This window comes from Melanotaenia boesemani, chromosome 11 (genome assembly GCF_017639745.1).
Source record: "Melanotaenia boesemani isolate fMelBoe1 chromosome 11, fMelBoe1.pri, whole genome shotgun sequence".
Lineage (NCBI taxonomy): Eukaryota > Metazoa > Chordata > Actinopteri > Atheriniformes > Melanotaeniidae > Melanotaenia > Melanotaenia boesemani.
Genome location: NC_055692.1, coordinates 5,714,125 through 5,728,737, shown reverse-complemented (window position 1 = coordinate 5,728,737; position 14,613 = coordinate 5,714,125). Strand labels below are relative to the sequence as shown.

The window sequence follows — 14,613 nt, the reverse complement described above, 5'->3', positions numbered from 1 at the left end:
CTCTCTCCTCTCCATAAAAACTCTCCACATTCGCGTCCTTATAGATACATCTTATTTAACATTATTCAGAACATGTAGGTGCACACACATAAACATTAGATACACAAAAATATTTGCATGCAAAATATATAAAAGCACTCAGTCACTTCCAAAAGAAAAAAAAGAAGTTTACAGTAATCTCATCAATGTGTTTAAATTTCTTTTCTTTTTGTTCCAACACAGGCACCAAAAAGTACAAATTGGTTACATTCAATACTTCACACTGAATATTTAGTTTTTACTGATATTTTTCTGTTGTTCTAGTGTGTGATGAGCAAATCTTCAAATGTCATGGTTCTTAGGAATAAAATAAATGTCAATAAAACATTATTATCCATCAAAATGAGGCTTTCTTTCTTTCTTTCTTTCTAAACTGTGATCATAGTAAATGCTGTTGTTTTATTTATGAGTTAACATCAAATGCATGATTCTATTATCCTATTTATCCAAAAGACCACATTAAACACTTGGTAAAGACTTAAACTTTCAGGTGGCAAAAACAAACAACTTAAAAGCTATTTTTTAACCAGATTAAATACTTCAAACCTGCAAAACAGCACTAAAACTAAATGGACTTCATACCATGCAAGTAACATCCATTTGTTATTATTTTAAATGGCATAAGTGGGGTCTCAGATTGTCAGTAAACCAGAAAATCCCAGCACAACACATGCTTCCTGAACAGGTGAAAAATAAATAAATAAATAAATAAAAATCATATAGGGGTGAGAAGCACTATTCAGTGAGAACATAAGAGCTGTCTCAACAAAAAGAGGTCAGATCTAGGTTGCAGAGGTGCCTTGCTAACACATCACACAAACGTACCCGAGGCAGAAACATGATTTCTGTTCCACCAGTCTGCTGCGCACAATAACACAGCAAGGCAGACTGATCTGTGAACACTAAAAAACAGGATGTAACTACAACACAATATCTGCTGATACACTAAAAGTTCCCTAATTCACAGAAGCAAGATTAACCTGATGTTTGGTGCGGTGACCATGATCACTGTTTGACCTTTTTAAGTGTCATGTGATGCATCCCGCAAGTTAAACCACATGGGACACAACATCATTCAACAAGGTGAACGAAGTAGTAGTAGAATATCTCTGCCTTCTGATGTAAAGATGACTTGATTATGACATTCTGCATGTGTATGTCAGATTATTGAGAATCCACATGCGACTTGTCAAAAATAGATGTTTCCGCTGGTGACAGAGATCTTTTAGTGCTGGCAAGAGCCCTGTCATGACAGCATACTCAGAATTAAGCTAATAGGTGGAATAAACTGATGGGTAGATTTCTAAAGAATTTTGCCACTCTGTATGCTATCTTTCAAGTGTCAGACATGGCCAGTTGCTCAAAACCAACCAAACTGTTAACTGTTAATTTCTTTATAGTCGCCAGGGTTCAATAAAAGCTATATTATCTAACACTTTAGATTATTAGATACTAACTGTGGGTGTGTTCTACACAAATTAGAGGGTGCAGTTTATTTTTTGTAACTGCATATACATGGAACCTACTTGTTTGCTCAGTATGGTACATGGAATCTGTGTTGCAGTTATTCATGTCGCGCAGCTAGCGGCAGCTAACTAGCGTTCCCATGACTCTCCAACCATCTGGCCATTGTATTAATGGCCTGAACCTCTAATATATCTGCAGCAGTGTGCATCATGTCACATTCGCCTTATTTTATGCCTGTGCAAAGGCTGATAACTGTTTCTGTATTTGTGCTTTAGATTTTAAAAATGAGCCTCTAATAAAACAAATAACAAGCACAACAGACAAAGAAGTATGCAAAGCACCGTTGAACCAAAACTTTAGTACTTTACCCCTCATAGGTTTTCACCAATAGTCAATCTATACGAAGAAACAGATTTACAACAGTAACACATGTGTACAGCAAGACAAAACATTTTTTAAACCAATAGTCTTTTTTTTTTATCATTTACTGTACAGATTTACTGCATGAGACAGATAATAGAGATATAAAAATATAATCACAGCAAAAACATTTGGTTTCAGATTTACATGGCACATTCAGAGCAGGCTCATGAGATATTCACCAGTATGTTTTATTGAGAGGATTTAGACTTTTATGTGTTCACAGAGCAGATTTCAGGACCTGGATAGACAAAATATATGATATGATAGCTCATAAAACTTTAACAGTAAAGGTAAATGAAGGGAAATTTCCAGGACTTTGTTCTCTTTGATCTTGTGGATTAATATACTTGATTCCCACACATAATAAACACATTAACCAACAAACACAGGAACTATCCCATTCCCATATATTAGTAATCCCTGGCTAGGGTTTAGTAATGCATGGCTACAAACTAATGTGTTTTCTATCAGGGCCACCAAACAGCTCTGCAGAAATTAACGCAACTTCATTTGTGAATGCAACTCCACCATTCACACCTTGCAAGATCCAGAAACAGCACCAACCTCTCTGGAACCAAACACTTTTAGGATGGCTTTTGTTGACAGGTATCATATCTCCATCCATCCATTGTTTATACCCACTTGTTTCCATGCAGGGTTGCTAGGCGAGAGGTCCCCAACCCATCGCTGCTAGTAGTTTTTATCAAATTTAAAAGGGAATTTAAACCCCTGAATCCCACTCTGCCTTCATTCATTTTCTGCCACTTATCCAGGACAGGGTTCCCGAGCTTAAGCCACCTCCTACAAACTCAGACCCACTGAATGTTGCAACCCCAAAATGACTCGAGTCTCCAACTGCATGAGTCTAGCGGACTGTTAGGTGTGAATTATTATTATTAGCAAATAATAATAAAAAACAAAAAAATAAATTCATTTAAAAAGCGCCAACCAGACCCTTGAAATCTACTCTGCAGGGATGGTGCAAATATGTTTGTTGTGTCTTTATACATTTATACAGATAGAGGAAATATCATGGAGCAAGAAAGTAGCCTGTAATTAATGTGGGGTGTTGAGCATTTTACAGTGTGGGTTTTTCTTTGTTGAAAACTGCAATCCCAAGAGTACAGGGTGCTTAGATTTTTAAAGTCTAATATACATTAAATTCCTCAAAGATGGTAGGTATAGATTAACAACAGAGTATCCCATTGTCAGATGAATCTCTTACAAGACATAATTATTTCAGTAGCTTACATCGACATAGCATACTCAAAATATTAAATGACTGCTTTATGAGTCTTTATTTTTCCCACATTTATTTATCTGTTGTTTTGTTTGCCTATTTTGAGAAGCCTGAAATGATCTTTGATCATTTGGAACAACGTTACCTTGTTTAATAAGCTTAAGGGAGCCTTTTACTTTATTTAGGCACAGTGGATGTGATAGTCAACATCTTTGCTCATCACTTTGAAGAATATCTTCAAATAGACACCGCAGTCACACCCCCACTGCTGCACGATCCCTTCTCCAGGTCCTCCATGACCAAGTCCTGTTCAGCGGCGTGGTTAGGCTGCCTGGAAGTGCTTCTATCCAGGCTGTTCAGAGAAATGGGCTCCAAGGTGGTCCTCACATTATTAGCTGGGAGTACAGAGTTTCCCTGCAACCTGCGCGTGTAGGTTTTCCTCCGCTGTCTGTCCGCCGTGCACAGGCTGAACTTAAACACAGCTTGGAAACCTCTTCGAAAATTCTCATTGAAGAAACCATAAATGATGGGGTTGACACTACTGTTGAAAAAGGCTAGCCAATGGGCAAAGGGGTATATGTAAATATTGATAATTCTGTACTGTTGCTCAGTCAGGCTGGCATAGTCACTCAACATCATGAGAGTCCACAGAGGTAACCAGGAAAGGATGAAGAGCAAAGCAACTATTAGGAGCATCTTTATCACCCTTTGCTTTTTCTTCGACACACTGTGGCGGTTTTCATGGCCCGGCTTTCCGCCTGTCGGAACGGCTGTTTTGAAAAGAGTGATTCCGATCCGGGCGTACATGATCACAATGAGGGAAAGAGGAGCAAGGTAGATGTTTGCAAACAGTACGGTGGTATAAATCTTTCTCATTTCTTGGTTCGGCCAGTTCTCTCTGCACCAGTAAAAAGGACTTGTTTTGTTGTCATAGCCCAGCAGCACACGGATGGTTTCCTCCTTTGTCACTTGCAGCATCACCCCAGAAGGACACATGATGGCAACTGCCAGAACCCAGATAATGACTATGATCAAAGTGGCTGTGGATATGGTCAGCTTTTGCTTGAATGGGTAGACAATGCATCTGAACCTGGAGAAAAAAAATCAAAGAATACTGGAGTTAAGATAGATGGAAACATTTAAATTACTGCTTTTTTTGTTTGTTTTCTTTAAAGAAAAATGTTGATGACAGAAAGATGAAGCATTTTATAAATATATAAACAAGAAAACATTAAAGACTAAACAAAGAATAATGATTTATTTTTCTATATTTTTTGGCCAAATTAGAAAAAAAATCTTCTAGATTTTCTAACTATAACAGTTCTTTGTTTTCTTACCCACTCAGTCATGACAACAATCTTGTGGCTAAAAAAGTGACTGAATATCGTGTGTCAGAGCTTTTTCGACTTCACGTGGCCTTTCCAGAGGTTCAGACCACCATTAGGGATTTCAAATAATGACTGAGTGACATGGCTGCACATGTATCGTCTGAGGGCTGCAGCTGTCATTTTTAAAGCTTGAAGAGATCTTGCAACCCTCTTGTCCTCTATTACACCTGCTAATTCCACTGGGTGTGCAGGTGTGTGTGCTTATTGGGCACATGAGTTGGCATTAAACCATTTCCCACTGTGAGAAGCTGGAGCTTTGTCCTGAGGCCTCTGAAGCATTTAAGAAGGTCAACACTATGTTGGTGTTGAATTTGAGGAAGAAAATTCTGATATCCAAAGACGTGGAGTGTAACTATGATCAGCATACATTAAATTATCCATTGAACTGATATATGGTGTCATGATCAAACCTGTGTTTTACACCCTTTTGTTTATATTTGGGCATTTTTTCATTTTATTTTTCACATTAGTAGATTTTTTTTCTTGTTTCACCTGCTTATCTTTTCTTGTTTACATTTTGCACAAAACACATCAGAAAAAGGAAATACTCACATACACATGATGGTTCTTTAGATGATTGATGCCTGTAATCCCTAATTATTTTCTATTCACTCCAGTCTGGGTTTCAGTCAACTTCTAACTAAATTCCATCAAAGTTGTCTTTTCAATTTGTTGTACATCAATGTCCCTGCCTTCCTATGAAGCTATTTTAATTTTCCAAATATAGACACTCAGAAAACGTGGAAGTTATTTTCATCTGTTCTATTTGTTGTTCATTAACCTCTTGTCATGTATTTGTCAATCAAAATGAACACATAGGTCATAGATCACAGATTTAGTTTGCTTTAATTAGCTGAAATTAGGTCAGACACACCCTGGAGATAAATGCAATACTATGGTGGTTTTGGTTACTAAATTTCAGACGAAGACTAAGATCAGTCCTTATTTTTTCATAGTAGAAGCTAGTCCAATACACTTTTCCCAGTTATACATTTTACATAATCAAATAACTGATTTTGGGTGGAAAACCTTACATATGTAGCTGATATCTGTAAAAATAACCTTTGTTAATGTCATCTTTCAAGTATGCCCTTTCCTGCAGTGGACTGGCGACCTGTCCAGGGTGTGCTCGCCTCTCGCCTGTTAACTGCTGGGATACGCTCCAGCTTACCTGTCACCCTGAAGCGGTACAGAAAATTAATGAATGAAAAGTATATTCTTTCCTTTTGGGAAGTGTATTAGGTTTTAAGGCAAAAACATTTTAATCTGGCATGTTAAATAAAATTTGAATTATCAACTTTATAGCAACAAATAATACATTACTGCTCTGTATGCTATAAATTAAAATTAAGTCCGACTTTACTTCTTGATCTAATGAGGTTAGAAGCTCTGAAATTATATTTTAAGAAAATAGCAACTGATGTTTGATTAGATTTGAACAAATTACTGTAACTCTTAATTATTTTAACTCTAAAGCTACTGGCTTATCATATGACTGAGAGAATTTTTTTCCTCCACGTTTTGTGCTTTTTCACGAAGTTTACAAACTGAGGTAAATCCGTTGTGTCTTTTGCAGAATTAGAATGAAACGCAGCCTCAGTACCTGTCGACAGCGATGGCAACCAGAGTGAAGACAGACGCTGAAACAGAAATGCCTTGAACCATGCCACTCATCTTGCAGACCAGGCTTCCGAAAGGCCATCCTGTGGACAGCAGAAAGAGCTTTGTTACTGAGATAAATTCAGACAGATGGCCTGATAACTCTGACCCCATATAGTCATGGGACCGGGACTCTATGCTAGAATCAAATCAAATCAAATCAAACTTTATTCATAAAGCGATTTTCATGCTGAAGGCGAAACAAAGTGCTTTACATGAAAAAAAAGAATGCTACAATTAAGAAGCCATCCATTTCCTAAAGAAGAATTATCCAGTAAGTTTTGAAAAACCTAAAGGGAGGTTGGGAAACCTCTCTGTGGAAACCATGTTCTTCCTTCTTTTTTCTTCTTCTTTTTTAAATCCCAGTCCTTTAACCATCCGGCTTAACAGAAATTAAGGGAAAAAAATCTATCTGAAGAAAAATGTCATGAGTTTATTATTCTTACCCTTTAACAGTATGTTATTTATTTATTAATCTATGTTGTATTTAGATTTGATTTCAGGAACTAGGTAAATAAATAAATATGAAAGAATGACCTGGATGTATTGAATTAAAGTAGAAACCATGGCAGCCAGGTCCAGACTTGCCAAAAAATTGGTTTCAACACCTCTGCACACACAAAAATTGACAGCTTCAAGGAGATGATGCCTACAAACACTGAAGTGTACAGGAAGAGCAGAGAGGATTTGTCCATGGTGATCCGGTGTTTGTAGTGGGAGATATTCCTTCCTGCTGACAGTTTTATGTGTCATTGTGGAAAATGATCCCACTCCAGCCTGACATCAGTACTACGCCCATCTTCTGTAACTTGTGCTGCTTACTTGTCAAACACTAATGATGTTTGTTGAGTAGGGACAGAAACTTTTACTTTATTACTTGTATGACTGAGATTAAACTAAATCATTACAACCAGATTTTGACCTTTTGAAACCTTTTCAATGTAGTTGTTTCTGTCCAGATATGGCAATGAAGGCAGTTTAAAATGCTTTATAATGATCTCTACTCCCACTCAGATTTAAGACATTTAAATCCATATTCATCTGGCCTTCATTGTGAATTATGTAAATGTAAACCAGTGTGTAACTCATTCAGCTTGCCTCTCTAAAACCTTTTAGCTTTGATTGTAAAAAAATTGGGACAAAGCCCCGTCACTCTCACTCCAGTCATCATGAAGTGTTTTGAGCAGATCCTCCTAAAGCACATCAAGGGCGCCTTCCCTGTCGGCCCGGACAGCCTGCAATTGGCCTTCAGGGATAATCATTCTACAGAGGATGCTGTCTCGATAGCACTTCACACGGCCCTGACTCGCATGCAGCATCCCAACACCTACGTTAGGATGCTGTTCTCCCTGCTTGCCCTGAAGCTCCACAACCTGGGTCTGTCAGCAGGTGTCAGCAGGTCTGTCAGGTCCCAGGTGGTGAGGACAGGTTAGTCAACATCTTCACCTCTGATCCTCATCATTGGAACACCACAGGGTTGTGTACTCAGCCCTGCCCTCTTCATCCTCTTCACACAGGACTGCTCTGCCATCCACCCCACCATCATGGTTGTGAAGTTTGGGGACGATACCACTGTGGTGGGTCTCATACCCAACAATGACGAAACCCACTACAGAGAAGAGGTCCAGAATCTCACAAAATGGTTCTTAAGAGGGGGGCTTTTTTTTCACAGCTTCTTCCCCAGAACCCCTCACCCCACACAGTACCCACATGCACCCAACCCTCCACAGCCACACACACTGAAGGTTCACATCCTGGCAGACACACACACACACACAGACCTCCATAGGATGCTCTTTATCCAGCTTGTAAATATTACAGTTTGCAGGGAATTCTCTGTTTTTCTGTAAATATAAAGGTAATCTTCTATCTTTTATATATCTTTATTTTTAACTTATTTGTATGTGCCTGTTATATTTCTATTTTCTTATTTATATGTGCTTAAGCTGAGAGACTCCTCAAAATTTCCTTATGCTTACATAATGACAATAAAAATCTTGAATCGTAGCAGACCATGGGAAAAGTAGCTATGAAAGCTCAGCCAAGTAGCCTTTTGTTCCTTCCATGGTTTTCACTGTTACCTCCTCCATGTTTTTCTTTTCTTAAAGCAATTTACAGCTTAAGAAGTTGGCTGCATTGTAATATAGCACATTCTGCTACCTAATCCCTTGCCATTTGAAACTCCAGGGGCTGAACCAGACTCACATTTTCCCATGTGTATGCAGAAAAGACATTCCTGTATTTTCAACAAACAGCTGCTACTTTTATAAGGGTTAGCTAGTAGGAAAGCAGTGGGGATCCAAAGATGTTGATGTTGGGTCGTTGCAGATGCAGGTCTCACTTGATTCAGTTAAAGTCAGTGTTCAGGACTCCACCATAAGAAAGAGACTGGGCAAAAATGGCCTGCATGTTCCAAGACAAAAATGAAAGCTGAGTAAAAAGAACATTAAGGCTTGTCTCAATTTTGCCAGAAAGCATCTTGATGAGCCCCAAAACTCTTGTAAAACTACTCTGTGGACTGCGGAGACAAAAGTTGAACTTTTTGGAAGGTGTGTGTCCCATTACATCTGGTGTAGAAGTAACACAGCATTTCAGAAAAAGATCATACCAACAGTAAAACATTTTTTTTTATTAATATTAATGGTTAATATGTTTTTTCATGTTTGTTCGTTTATTGAGTTGTTTTTTTATTTTATATATGTGAAATAAATAAAATAAAATATGGTGGTGGTAGTGTGATGGTCTGGGGCTGTTTTGCTGCTTCAGGACCTGGAAGACTTGAGTGATAAATGGATTTAATGATTTTAATGGTGGCATTCCCTTATAAAAAGGGCAGTTTATGCTCGAAAACCCTTCAATGTGACTGAATTACAACAATTCTGCAAAGATGAGTGGGACAAAATTCCTCTACAGCACTGTATAAGATCCATTGCAAGTTACACGGCCATCTGAATTTTTATTGAATGATGACGTGCCCAAAGATTCCCGTCCCACTTACACTAAAGGTGTGCAGAATATCACCTCTGAAAACAATGCGATGAGCCTTGCAGCAGATGGGTAAAGCAAAAGAAGACCCCACCGGGTGCCTCCTGTCAGCTAAGAACAGGAAACTGAGGCTACAATTCACACACACTCACCAACACTGGACAATAGCAGATGGAGAAACGTTGCTGGTCTGATGAGTCTCCATTTCAGCTCCACATTCAAAATGTAGGCCCAGAATTTGGTGGAAAAAACATGGATCCATCCTGCCTTCGATCAACGGTTCAGGCTGCTGGTGGTGTAATAGTGAGAGCATGATTTAACCAGCACAGCCTACCTGAGTATTGTTGCTGACCATGTCCATCCCTTTATGACCACATTGGAGCATCTTCTGATGCTGCTTCCAGCAGGATAATGCACCATGTCACAAAGCTCAGATCATCTCCACCTGCTTTCTAGACCATGACAATGAGTTCACTGGACTCCAACGACCTCCACAGTCACCAGATCTCAGTCCAGTAGAGCAGCTTTGGGATGTGGTTCAACGGGAGATTCTCATCATGGATGTGCAGCAACTATGTGATGCTGTCATGTCAATATGGAGCAAAACGTCTGAGGAATGTTTCCAACATCTTGTTGAATCTAAAACACTAAGAATAAAGATTTCTGACGATAAAAGCAGGGAACATTTTAAAGTGAGTGTATGTTGATTAATACATATGCAACATACCTACTTTTGTGTTTTACATGATGATAAACTATTATCAGCTTTTTTTAAAATAAAAAGAACATCTTGCTGGGTCGCTGAGACCTTTTTCTCTTCCTCGTAATGTTTTTTATTTATGTGGTTCACAAAGGGCCAATAAGCATGAATGAAGAGAACAATGCCTTGGTTATTGCCAACAGAAGCTTTATGTGCACTAAACACCCAGATAGTCGATAAGATAAAAGCTTTCTTTAAAAGAGAACAGCAGACATGTTGTCCAGTTTTTTCCCAGAGTGCTTTGAGGCCCAAAAGAAGGCTCATACAACTGCAGCTTAGCAGGCACAGAAAGTCATTTAAAGCCACAATGTTTTTATTGATTTTCAGATATTCTCAATGCTTCCTGTTAATTCTGGAGCTCTTTAAACGTGTTTCTTATGAGGTTCACTCGGATCTGACACGGTCCCATAATGAAGCATGTGTGGAAAAATTGACCTTAATTGCTGGTAATCTCATGGTGAAATGAATTGTACTGATTAAAAATTCTCTGTGATGAATGTTAATGGGCCGATTCATTTTCAAATCTGTTTTCCATTAAGGGTAATATCAGGTAAGTGAAATGCACTTGACAGAAAATCAGGACGAAGCTTAAAAACATAGTGACTGGATGCATTTTCTCAATCATAAACCATGGTGATGTGAATTATGTCATAGGATGAAGGTCCCTCTCTAATTCTGCTTAGTTGAACACTCCTCAGACAGGAGGGAGTGATAATGACTAATAGAGATGTAAATATGAAACATTCCCGAGAGCTTGAGGAGAGAAAGAATACAAAGGTACTAATTAAAATTTAAAAAACAGAGCTACAGAAACATCTAGTGCCTGTTTGAAGTGTGTCAACGCAGCAGTTAGTCAGCAGTCACAAAGCGTATTATTGCACCTCATTTTCCTAGATGATATCTCTATTTTCATTTTCTTACTGCCATTTGACAAATGCAGTCACAAACTGCAAGCAGGGTTTGGGATTGCTGCCTAATGCATCACACAGAGAGAAATCCACAGGCACCATTCATAACTGTTTAAAAAACCTGTTTGCAGCTGTGCTTATGCTTCTTTTTTCCTCACTAGCTGCAAGTGTATTTCTGACACTCGAGGGGGGAAAAAAAGGACTGTATGTGGTTATAACGTTATGGCTTTAAGGTAAAAAGTAATTAAACATGAATGTTTTTGTCTTTGAATGAGGAAACATTGTACGGGCAGCAGATCAGAGAAATGTCTCCTTTATAAAACCTGCTTAAGTTGTACTTTATGCTGAGCTGAGACAAGGGGAAATTCTGCTTTTACACTTCAGAGGAGACTGATCATGTTAAACCAGGCAGAACTCTGTCTTTGTTTTAGCAACTTTATTCTCCCACAGAGCATGTTAAGAATTTTTTATTTTTTCTGAAGACAGCTGAGACATATGGTACAACCACTGATATGTTAACCAGGCACACACACACATCTTAATGCATACAGGCAGGTTACATACAAAACTAGAGTGTTTAACAAATTCCTTTAAGATATGGCTTTAAAAAAAAGTTATATATATATTATATATATTTTGCAAAAACTAGATATTGTACTCAGCCTAGCTGGTCCCCCTCCCCGTGTCAGGATTAATAAAGTAAAAATCATTATTATTGTTATTATATAACATAAGAATTTAAGCACACACTGATCTTACACTCTCTCCCTGTCACACAAACACACACAAAGAGCAGATGCCCCCTTCACCCCTAACCATTATTTTGAATCCATTATTTAATCCATTATTTACTCACTCCACATTGACACACTGGTGGTGGTAACCTACTTGTGTAACCCTGGCCTGGGGCAGACTGATTGAAACGTGGATACCAAAAGGCCTCTCACCACCAAGCTTTTACTACTTCCTGAGTCACTGCCGCCCCCTCTAAGACCTGGATTTAACTAAGCAAATATGTAGAAGACTCCTATCGGATAATTACTGCAGGGTGATTATGTTTCAGCTGCAACACGTTACTGAACCCCAACTAATAAAACGAGTAGCTTCTTGTTTCTTAAACAACCATGTGGAAAGACGCATCCTCTGGTCATGGAAAAGATGTTTGTCTGTGTGAAAAGGGTCGAATTATTGGCATCAAGCAGAGAAAATGTCTAAGGAGATGCTGAAACGGCTAAAACTGCGTTAAAATTGTCCAACACATTAATAAAAACTGGAAGCACAGTGGAGAACCACCATCTTGCAGGAGGAAATGTGGAAGGAGAAAATTTTGAGCGATGGTGATCTGCGATCACTTAAACGTTGTGTGAAATCAAATCAAAGACCACCAGTAGAACCCAGGGCTATGGCTAACTGTGGAAGTAAGAACATTTCTATACAAACAATGTGAATGAAACTAAAGGGATTGAGAATAAATGCCTGTGTGGCCATAAGACAACCACATACTGTATCAGTAACATTAAAAGAAAAAGTCTTCAATAAAGACTGGACTCTGGAGCAATAAAAGAAGGTCATGTGGTCCTATGAGACCAGGTTTACCCTGTTCCAGAGTGATGGGAGCATCAGGGTAAGAAGAGAGGCAGATGAAGTGATGCAGCCATCGTGCTTAGTGCCTACTGTACAAACTTGTGGGGCAGTCTATGATCTGGGGTTGCTGCAGGTGGTCAGGTCTAAGTTCAGGTCTAGGTTCAGGTCTTTTTTCAGCAAACATTTTGTGTCAAAGAATGAGGTCAGCTGATACCTGAATATACTGAATGAGCAGGTTATTCCAGGTGAAAAATTAGTGTAATTCTGGACCGAAATAAATGTGATATTGCAGAAGCTTAACAAAACAAAACCATGCCACAGTAAATGCATGTAATCAAAGCTAAAGGCAGTAAAACGAAATATTAGTATGAGCTGACATCACTGGTGCAGCAATGCACTGAAAAGTTTGCAAAGAGGCCAAAAAAATGAAAACCAAGCAGATTGTAACAGCATTCTGTCCAGCTGGATGTCTGGATTGGGTATGAAAGGAGCATCTGAGTCATTTCTCACTACTTTAACTCCATCACTGATTATTTCAAAACCCAGCATCTTTGATATTAGAGGGATGCATCAATGTCAACTGCTTGGGTGTGTGAAGGTACAACTGATGCAGAGGCATTCTAATTCTATTAGAAAGAAATATGCTACCATCAAAATGTCAGCCTCATTCTGCATGACTTCCAACAGCAGGGCTTGATAGATACATCTGCTTCATAAAGACCTGCACACAGATCAGATCAGTGTCTTCTTGAAGATTTACAGAGCATCATGAAGAGGAGGATCACATGACAAAGCCCACAGACGTCGGAACATGTGAAATATTTCTTTCAGTAAGAATGGTTGCTCATTCCTAATGAAGAACTGGCATTGACAGCTACCTAACACATAAAATAGTATTAAACCTGAAAGCTCTAAGACATTCTTTGCAATTTATAATTATTTCTGCTATTATTTACCTACTATCCTCACAAACTCAACTCCAACCGCTGGTTTTTGGTGCCACTGTGCATCAAAAACCATCTTCTTTGCTTTATTTCAGCCATAGAGGACTATGATTTTAGTTCTTTTCAGACACATCAAACTTTCTGCTCGCTTGTTGATCTTTGCCTGTTCCTGATTGGAAATTACTTCAATCTGGCTTTTTAAAAAAATTATTATTAGAAGAATGTGGTAAATCATCATATTACTATGGATCACTCATTGAGGATTTACCATATAGACTCAGAATAAACACTACATCTTACGCTTGGATTGTAAACCTCCGAGGCAGGATAGAAATACCTGGACAAAGTCTGTAGATCACCTAAAGGTTAATCTATCACAATTTACCTCACAGAGTTACACACCACTGTTCCTGGGAAATTGTTGACAATATAAGTGATAGCTTTTGGGGGGACAGGCGATCTAGCGAGTTCTGAGAATTAAAATTTGGCATGTTTCCATTTTCTAAAAAGAATAAAGCTGGAAGTCGGTCAGAATTCTAATGATTAACATTTGTCTTTGGGTCAGACTAGTAAACAAGTTAAACCATTTTTAGATTTGAGTAATTTACTCATGTTAACATGTTGAACACTGCAGTTCTGTTATACCTATTTTATGTTTGTGTTATTTCACACCTGAAAGCAAATTTCAGCATCATAATGACATTGCCACAACAAAATGGAAATAAGGTTCATAGTTCAAATTGAATAAAAACACTCACGTCTGGCGGCTGCCACTCTTCCTGCAATGCATCCACACACTAACTCACTTCTAGATGTCAGCAATGTCAGGGTCTCCTCTGCAATAGAGGAGCAGTCTGCTCTTTTAATGTAAATCAAATATCACTTATTTTACTTAAGTTATTATTTGGATTGTATGAAAGTGTGCATCTTTTATGCCTCAGATTGTTGGCAGTCTGTACACCACAATGACACTATTCTATTCTATTCTATTCTATTCTATTATATTCTACAGTCAATTAGCAGACGCTTTTATCCAAAGCGACTTACATTTGAGAGTAAGAACAACACCAGCAAGAATTCAAACAAGATGGGACGTCATCATTAAGTGATAGTCAGATTGCTTTGAGTCCAGTTGGACCAAGGTGCTGTCATGTAGTGCTGGAGGCAGTGCATATAATTTTTTTTTTTTTAAGTTTTTGTAGTTTTTGTAAGTCAT

General features: G+C 38.3%; 1 protein-coding gene across 1 annotated transcript in view; it reads right to left on the bottom strand.

The window, feature by feature from the left end:
* Positions 1 to 1,955: 1,955 nt before the first annotated feature.
* The window catches only part of npffr2a (neuropeptide FF receptor 2a), a 37,422-nt gene continuing 24,764 nt past the window's right edge, over positions 1,956 to 14,613 (bottom strand). Inside the window, exons 3-4 of the mRNA XM_042000697.1 lie at positions 6,161 to 6,260; positions 1,956 to 4,259 (exon numbers count right to left, since the gene is read on the bottom strand). Of these exons, the coding sequence (XP_041856631.1) occupies positions 3,407 to 4,259; positions 6,161 to 6,260 (953 nt within the window). The 3' untranslated portion in view covers positions 1,956 to 3,406. The remainder of the gene's footprint in view (positions 4,260 to 6,160; positions 6,261 to 14,613) is intronic.